Here is a 9,739-nt window from a genome sequence, read left to right as displayed (position 1 = left end):
GATGTACCAGTTCCATAGTATTATCTTAACAAAATTTTCTAGCTTAATTGCCCCATCATCTATAATATAGATACAAACACTATATTAACATAATTATTATCAGAAAAAATTACTTAATTAAAGAAATATCACGGTTGAAATTATGGAAATCTTTAATAATATTATGAGCCTTTACGTGGTACTTATGGAAAAATTTCCTCCAACTTATAACAATCAATTTGCAGTTCTAAGAGCTAATCCTGTAGCAATTCAAATATTGTCATTATAAGAAAAATAAATAATCAAAGAAATTGCAAGAGGAAGTAGATATAATATTTTTCTTTTTTTTTTGATCTCCTACTATCTTCGATTGTCATTGTATATTTATAAAATAGAAAATTCAAAATAAAGATAAAAAATTTTTATTTTCATCAAAATTGAGAGTTTAGGGATGCAAACGAGTCGAGCCACTTGCGAACTACTCGAGCTCGACTCTACTTGATTATTATTGAGCTTGAGTCGAACTCGAATAATTTCTCAAATAGCTAGCAATATACTTGACTTGAAAGCTCATAAGTCTACTCAAATTTATATATATATTTAATAATATTATTTTTATTTATAATATATATTATTATATATATTATTAGTTGATTCAAATTTGATTTCGAACATAAACTCGAACTCAAATATGACTTGATTGATATTAGAATCGAATCGAATTAATTTTAAATTTTATTTATTTTTTATTGAATTGAGCTCGAACTTAAGATATTAAAATTTGATCGATCACAAGTTAAATTTTGAGACTGAGTATTTTGAATTGAGTCGAGCTAGGATTTTTAGATATCCGACTCGGCCCGGCTTGATTGTACCCATAGTTGGGATCATAGCATCAATCTTCTTTGTATCTTCAAATTTCAACGTCCAAGATTTCTAAGCCTCACGTGTATTTTTTTGATAACCGAGGACCTCACACGTATGGCATGTGGTGAGTCCATACGCACGTAGAGTGCTACAGTATTACTTGATCGAGGAAAATAGATTTGCACAGAAGAAGAAGGGGGAGGAAAAAAGAAAAAAAAAAAAAAAAAACAAAGGAAACGATGGCATAATAAAAGCTACAAAACCCGTAGGTTTGAAAATTTACAATGTGGGCCACGCTCTAACATTTCGAGTTCAAGCACCAGATAAAAAGCAACGAAGCCCGGAGGGGTACCGTCGGTTGGCGTTCCCTTTTGGTCACTTGTCTCGTGTTTCCATCGTTCCCGTTCCCCGACAACTTCAAGCCCCAACCCTCGCCCGCTCTCTGCGACGACCGTCGCCGCCGGAAGACCACCGCAAGAGGCAGCCCGAATCTCGCAATCATGCTCCAGTTCCCGGCGTTCATGCGTCAATTCCCGTCGCCCACCCTCATCCCTTCCTCCACTCTGTTTCCTGTGTGGGCCCTCGCCCAGAACGACGAGCTGCTTCTTGCCATGGAAGAATCCGAGCTTGAAGAAAGGGTAACCCCTCTTCCTCCTCTCCATTCTCTCCTCAACCACACTTCAATCTTACTCCTGCCGAAATTTTCTAAACTAGGGCTTGTGATCTCTCTCGATTGGTTTAGATAGATTTAATCTTTATTTTTCCCAGTTACTTAAGAATCTGATGCTAACTGGATGGATGGTGATAGTCGAAGATTTTTCTCTTATTTGCTAAAAGAATTACTAAAATGTGTTTTATTTCGTGGTTATCATGTATTCGTTCAAGTGGATTCTGATCGTTCATTATTTTATTTCTTCTGTTATTCTGTTTGTTTATCAGAATTCAGAAACTAAGGTGGTGGTATTTCTTGCATTCGTTCTTTCTTTTCGTCTCACCTCTATGACTTCAGTAGTTTTTCTTTACCCAAGTAGATCGGGAATTCTTTCGGTGTTGCAGACAATAGATAGCAGATAACATGTTCTTTCTCTGTAAATTTTTCCTGCATGTTTTTGTCGTTATAAACCTATTACTGCTTTTAGTTGGTTAATTAGGGAACAAGTCCATTCCAGCAATTAGAAACTTCCAAGGCCATATATGTCAGAGAAGGTGTATCCGTTGTTTCTGCAGTGTCTTACGGTTCCTTGAGATGGGTGTTACTTAGACGCATTCTGGATTTTAGTGCGAGTATATCTGTGATGTTTGTTGCATATGACATATTTTTTTTGGTATAGAGTCAAGCTTGAAGCTGCTATAGGTCTCAGTACTTTCTAGCTATTCTTTTGCTTTAGGCTTTTAAATTTACAGTAGTTCTGCAATTTTGTGGGAGTTTTCAAAAAAGTAAGTTAGCTTGTTAACTAATTCTTTTGCGGAAAAAGAAAGAAATTGTTGAAATACTACTTTCAGGAATTTAAGCTTGACAGACGCAAAGACACAAGATGAGCTGCTAGTGATATTGTCCTTATTTTTGTGATAGAGGATAAACCTTGAGTTTTCATCAGTGTGCAAAGGTGAAATTTTGTTTGTGAAGTCCAACTTTTAGACTTGGTTGGTGGCGTGCATGTCAAAATCTTCAAAAAACTTCATCATTATTACATAGTTTGAAGAAACAAACTTGCAATCTCTTGAGTAACTGTGCTGTTCTTACATGATTAAATCCTCTTATGTTCTTATCTAATAAATTGATTTGAAAGTTAAAATGGAAATGTTCAAAGCGTATGACTACCTTGCTATCTGTTTTTATTTGGAGCAAATTCATGATTGCTATCTTGATCCACCTTGATTGCAGTATTAAGATATTAATGTGATGAAATCCACATGTAATTTGATCTTGAAATTCAAGTTTATTTGCTTTATGAAATATTAGCGTCCGCCAACACTGACTTAGTTCAAGCAATTGGCATCCTAATGTCTTGGAGGAAGTAACGTATTTGAATCCTAATTAGGTTTTTGGAAGTTTTTTACCTTTTCACTTGTATGACAGTGTGGAGGTGTAAACATCTTATAATATATTTAGTGTGCATATTCATGGAGCTAATTCATGTCCGGTCTAGTTCCAAGGTTTTTACGCCTGTTGCCCAAGTTGGTCAATGGGCTTTTCTATCCAGACTTTGGTGATTGACTTATGCAAGAGAGAGGATGATAAATTTGTCATAGATGGCTGTTTAAAAAAGCAAAGCGGTGCTTGTTACGATGCATAAGGTATGCATGCTCATGGTGTCTTCGTGTCAAACCTTTAGTGATCAATTATGCAAGGGAAAGGATGATATGTTTGTTGTATTGGGTTTGTAAGAATGAAACTACAGAGTGTTTTTGGTCTTTTTAGCAACATCTGTACTAGTTAACGGTTATACATAAAGGTCCATGTGATATTTGGTAGAAATTAACAAAACAGAAGTTATAAATCAAATATATTATATCTGCGAACAAGGGGAATAATTGTGCTTATATAACATAGAAAGGAGGTTTGTCAGATACTAAGTCCACAGAAGATGTATATGTAATCTTTTAACAATCTAAGAAAATAACAAGTTAAAAGTACATATCTCAGTTTAATCTATGCTCACTATTTTAACATATTCTGTAGATGATGATTGATAGATAGGAAACAGTTTGTATTCTTTTAATATGATTACATATGCTTTTGCTATTTTTCATGATAAAGCTTGACATTAGAACTTTTGAGCATAATGATTCTTACATATTGCTGAACAACATACTTATGAAGTTCATGTCAAGTAAAGTCTAAAATGTAATTCGTACATATTGCTGTACAATATACTTATGAAGTTCATATTAAGTAAAGTATGAAATGTATGTAGAATAATTTTTCTTTTTCTTTTTGAAAGTTGCCCACTCATTTTTAAACATTATAATGTTATCAATATATCATAATTTAAAGATTTAAAGACTGCTGAAACTATGGAAGAGAGATGCAATTTCGTACAGGTTTGCACTGTGGTACATTTTTGTATATGCAATTGTGCATTTTGAGTTGATTTGGTATACACAATGACATATTCAAAGTCTATTATAAGCAACCAGCTTTACATGTCAACATAAATGGGAGCGAATAGGAATCACATAGTCAAAATCTGGTTTTCTGAGCCTAAAAGTCACTGGTGCCAATGTATTAATGGTTTGATTTCATTGCTCATTAGAAGTCTTTAGCCAATTTTTTCCTATAGTGAAATGCTATGAGCACTAAAACATATATAACTGTTGGGTTTTATGCATACGTACTCCTATAAAATTCCAAATTTGCATATTTAGCCCCACAAAAATGCAATTGCATATATACATTTGTAAAGTTAATCTTTGCACAATTGTCTCTTTCCATGAGCTTTTTGCCAGATGGCAACAGAAAACCAGCCATTTAAGTGCCAAAATTTCTAACAGGCTTTTGGATTGCTGGATCTAAATTTTTGCACTAGTGCCCCTGCCAAAAGTCCCTGACAGTCCAGTTTTGAATTTTTGTGTCAATACCTCTATCAGTGTAATTCTGACAGCTTATTTTTCGTTTTGAGCGTTCCTGATTTTGCTAATGGTTTTTGCATAGAAAGGAGATTCAATGGCTTGCAGACACAAACCCACTTCTGACTGGAAAAAATAGGCAAACTTGAAATAATGTGATCTGCATCATACTTGATTGATAATTTGAATGCCTAACAAACTGTATTATGAATGAAAACCAACTGATCCAAAGATGGTTCATGATATGTACCTGATAAGAATGAGGTTGTCATTATGTCAACAGTATTGGAATGTTGTGAGCAATCTTTTGGCTTCATGAACAAGATATTACTTGATATGCAATGATTAATACAAACAATTGATACAAAGCACCCAACCATTGAATCCATTCAAACATTCAAATCATTGATGCAAACCATTGACACAATTCAAACTATTGGTATAAGCCATCCAAATGACTGAATCCACTCCTGCCATTCAGACACAATATTGGTTCCATCACAACAATTCAAACTACTATTAATCGTCTCATACTAGCTTTAAGATAAAAACATTCAAATCCTTCAATGGCTGTTACCTACCAGCCCTATCACACAAAATAAAACTTTCAATGGTTGTCGCATACCAGCCTCATCGAACAAAAATAAAGCATTCAACGGCTGCCATATACCAGCCCCTGTCATACCATCCAAACAAACGACAAAAGTCAAAAGATGACATCCTACGACCTGATCCAATAGAAGTTTTTGACTGCCATACAACTCCAAAGAGGAAAATATGCAATTTTTGTTTCAAACACAAGCCACAGGCTTGCTTCTGACCAGGTGGGTGTAAATGGCAATATCATTAAACCTGCACATCAACCCTGGAGTTTTGTTAGTACAATGTTTTCATACACACTAATCTATTATATTTAATAGACTTGGAACAAATAGATCAGTACACATACCCATTAAGATATGAATGTCTGATCCATGCCACCAGAAGGTTCTTTCCTTGATGGTTGCTGGCAGGTCCTTGCTCGTGCTTTTGGTCTTGGGGGAATTGAAAATAGTGTGCGCAAATGGTCCATTGCTACTCCTACCCCCTGAAGCACCTGAAGCACTTCCTTTTTCCTAGGCCTGTTACATACCATTTATTAGAACCAAATAAACAACATAGTGATGAGAAATTTTATAGAACCACGTCAACGTGTCAAATACCAAAGCTATCAAATGCAAGATGAAGTAAACTAGAGACAAGTAGTGGAGTGGATGGGATATAGTTACCTGCCAGGCACTCTAGCAGTAAACTGAAGAGGTTGAAGCTTCAGTTAAGCTGGTTTCTCCTTGTGCTGCAACTAGCTTAGGATTTTTTCATATCTTTGCATGGTGCCCAAATTCTCCGCACCTCTTACACTTGCATTGTTCCTTGGACGTTGTTTCACCTGATCCCTCAGGCCCCTTTTTTATTGACTAATTTAGTAGATTTAGTTGCAGAAAATCTCTTGTATCCAAGTCATTATGTCATTACCGATAGCTAGTATTTGACAGCTGCATTGCCTGTGGTTTATTTTAGAGAATGGAGGACTTGTTGGATGGCTTCATGTTTAGTCTCATGTACTTCTTTTGTTTCTTAGTTATTTTAGAGCATATATTAAGGGATAAGTCAAAATGTGGACATATGAAAGTGAAAGGAGGAATCTGCTCAAGAGGCACCATGGAATAAGGGTTAGAGATGTGTGGGCCACAACCCTGGGAGTTTGCATTATAATGGTTGAGACTGTGTAAGAAAAATTGAACATAGTGTGAATATCTGGTTTTCCTTGTGATATGTCTCGTTTGTGCAGTCTTTTGTATCTTTCCACATTTCGTTTTTACTGAATGCCAGTATATGCTCGATTTAGTAGGTTGTCTTTTGATGTTCAAGTTTCTCTTTCGTAGTTTCCATCTTTATATTTTAAGCAAATCATAAGACAAGATAATGAAATTGCCAGTGTATGGAAAAAATCATTTCCTTTTTAAATTGTTACCTGGGATTTCTGCATCTGGTTGCTATGTCTCTAGTTTTCCTTTTGTTAAAGCATATTAATGTCTCTCCTTAACTTCAAATTATCAATCTTCTAAAAATCCATGCCATGCTGTTAGCTAAACTTTTGCAAAATTTCAAAAATGTCATAGTTTATCACAAAATGATGCTAATATGTGCTTCACAAATAATAAGATTTTCTTTCTAATCTAACTTTTCAATAATTATTTCCTAGGTTACTGATAAAAATGAGTACAAAGAACCCAACCAGCTTGTTCATGTAGAATTCAGTGTAGAATTTAAAATATGGGAAATATGATGGCCTTGCTGCTTGCTGCTGCAGTGTCTTTATGTGAAATTTTCTGGGTTTCTCATTGAGATATCATGTTATTTCCCTATCCAGAAAACTATAAGAATTTTGAAGAATCATATTATATTGAACTGTCTATGTTGACAAACCACTAGACCCCAAAAGTGCAAGCTGCTAAGGGTCAACAATGTATATCAGGTCTCAACACCCCCCTGTCACATGCAGACCACATGCATGAAGGCATGCACAAGTCAAGAATGACTGGGTGACAAACCATGGATAAGTTAGTAGGTTGGAATGTTTGTATTAACTAATAACTAGAGCTTAAAAGCTTAGGCTATTGGGGAAGGGGTCAACAATATGTATCATACCCTAACACCCTCTCTTGCATGGTGCCTGGACCACAAACTGAAATGCATGAATGAGTGTAACATGACTCATTAACGTGTCAAGAGTGACTTGATAACAGACCAGGAAGGAGTCAAAAGGAGAAAAGACTCGAGATAATTAATGGGTAGTAAGAAGAAACTAGCTTGAATGAGGATTTAAATCCACGGCCTTTTGCTTCGGTACCATGTTAACTAACCGACCGGTAGACTCTGAAAGCTGAAGCTGTTAGGGAAAGAGCCAACAATATATATCAGGCCTTAATAGTTGTATAAGGATGTCACTATTAAACAGCTAACAGTTTAGTATGTATAGAAGTAAATGCTACTGCATGTAATTGCATATAAATATGAACATTATTATGGTTACCATCATTATCAAGTGCCAAGTAGTGTACAATTTACATTTTATGAGCTAAATTGTAATTGGATATGTCTCTCCTTATAAGTCTGAAGCTATTATTTGGCAAATCCAGGCTTTGATCTGGGGAGTTTACTGTTTTAGAAGCTCATCCACTACATGATCTACTTTTATCCTTTATCCCCATAAGATAAATCTCTCAAAACCCAAAGAGGCCTTTTACATTTGCAAAAAGTTGCCTTTTCTTATTAATGTTGTAATGTTGAACTCTCAAGTGCTTCCAATTTTCTAGTAAGTGTCAAATTCCATGCGAATTTTTTGAAAGAATACTTCTGAAAGGTTATATTTATCATCCATCAGTAAATATTTCCTTTTTTAACTAAAAAAAGGAAAAATAAATTGAAAATGACGCTGTGGCTCTCTTTTTTTTTTTCCTTGAAAAATGAAGAAATGAACTCATATGATAATATATACCAAAGTAATGCTAAAAAGAAGCATCCATGGCCATTTTGATTGTTTTTGTTCAAAAACTGACTGAAAACAGCAAGAGTAGTTAATTTTGACCAAACATGACCAAAATTAATTTTGGCTTGTTTTCAGCTGAAATTTATATTTTTCAGCTGAAATAGATGGGTTAGGCATTTTTCTTCAAACTTTGTTGCTAACTTGACTCAAAGTCAATGACCCTTCACATGTTTTTATGGCCAATTGTGATTTGGACAGGAGCAGAGGATATTTCTATATCATTCCTCAACATTATTTTTTCCACTTCTGCAGCCATTAAATTCTAATCCACTCTAATGGTTTAATTAATAACTTCTAAATGTCTCATCTGCAGTGGAGTGAAATCAGAAAGACAAATAGCAACCTGGTTGTTATTGGGAAAACAACCCTCGATTACAAAGAAGACTTCGATGCTGATGCGGAAGATGATGATGCAGATAACGTAGAGGAATCTGAGGGTGATGAATTTGAGCAGGAGACTGGTTGATGTGTCCCGATTTTTTTTTTCCCTTAAAAAAATTGTTTTGGTGAAATTTGGAAACTACTTGTTATTCACTGCTTGTTGATCATGAAGTACTTGACCATGTGGCATTGGATACATTATATATATTTGTTGCCTGACATCAAGCTATTTCTATATGCATGTCCACACTTGAAAGGAATTGCTTTTGTTTTCTGCTTCTTTCTATATCCGAGAACTCTTACCAAAATTGGTTGAAGATGTTTCAGTGATTGCTGAGGACAATTTTTAGTTCATTGATAAATCTGCAGGATAATATCTAAAGATCCATTTGGTTGGGGATAATTTAGCATGAAAAAATAAATGTTATGTCAGATTATCATGGTTGGTATGAAATATGAAAAAGAGAGATGGTAAAAGGGTTGATGGAATTTTTGTTTAATTTTTAAAAAGAAAAGGTGAAATAAATATCATGGGAGGATCGATATTCGGTAAATTTTTTAGTGACGGTAATTCATATTTGATAAAAATATTTTTAATAAAATTGTATATGTAATTATTAAATTTATTATGATATTTTTTAAAATTTATTTAATAAAAAATATTTATAAAAAAATTCAAATGAATATGGTATCATGTAAAAGTTATGTGATTATAATCATTATATAAAAATTAATTGAAGATGATTATATTTTTTTAATATTAAAAAATTATTTTATATTAAAAAATATATTTGTAAATTTGTCATATTCCTATATAGATATGACTCTAACTAAACGTAGCAATTTTTCTCTATTATTATTTTTTAAATTTATTTTTTTATTCATAAAATATAATAAAAATTATTTTAATTTATAATTATTTTTTTAAATAAATAATTCTTAGAAATTGACAGATTACTCCGTAGTTTGACCTATCCTAACAAAACGGATCTTTAGTTTTTAGATGACAAGTATTTTTCTTCATCTTTATTATTGAATGATTCTTATCAGGGAAAAACTTTTTCCATTTCAGATGCAGGATCAGTGGGTTAGTTTTGTTGTCAAGGGACCAATTGATGATTCTTATTAGTCATGTAGGTATGAAGTAAGAGGCTGGCATGCTTTGTAATCCTTTTTCTGAACCTCCCATCTGGGACCAGCTCCGAGATCTAGAGGGAAAACCCTCGTTGATTGGGGTCTGGATGCTAGTCAAAAAAGAAGTGTTCTGATTGGATGCTAGAATGACACTTGTATTTAGTTTCAGCGTTTGGTTTAGACATGGCTGGATAACTGGCACCAAATTAGGGTTGTGCT

At 34.0% G+C, this 9,739-nt stretch overlaps 1 protein-coding gene across 1 annotated transcript; it reads left to right on the top strand.

Moving 5' to 3' along the window:
• The first annotated feature begins 1,193 nt into the window (after positions 1 to 1,193).
• LOC105036749 (uncharacterized) lies at positions 1,194 to 8,623 on the top strand. Its single transcript, XM_073243877.1, has 2 exons — positions 1,194 to 1,484; positions 8,319 to 8,623. The coding sequence occupies exons 1-2, from the start codon at positions 1,347 to 1,349 to the stop codon at positions 8,469 to 8,471; spliced, it is 291 nt and encodes a 96-aa protein (XP_073099978.1). The 5' UTR covers positions 1,194 to 1,346; the 3' UTR covers positions 8,472 to 8,623.
• Positions 8,624 to 9,739: the final 1,116 nt, after the last annotated feature.

This window comes from Elaeis guineensis, chromosome 9 (genome assembly GCF_000442705.2).
Source record: "Elaeis guineensis isolate ETL-2024a chromosome 9, EG11, whole genome shotgun sequence".
Taxonomy (NCBI): Eukaryota; Viridiplantae; Streptophyta; class Magnoliopsida; order Arecales; family Arecaceae; genus Elaeis; species Elaeis guineensis.
This window is presented reverse-complemented; position numbering and strand designations above follow the sequence as displayed.

Bases quoted from the DNA above. Each gene is read 5' to 3' on its own strand.
- LOC105036749 (XM_073243877.1), top strand. From the start codon at position 1,347: ATGCTCCAGTTCCCGGCGTTCATGCGTCAATTCCCGTCGCCCACCCTC. The intron at 1,485-8,318 runs GTAACCCCTCTT...TCTCATCTGCAG, and splicing joins AATCCGAGCTTGAAGAAAGG to TGGAGTGAAATCAGAAAGAC.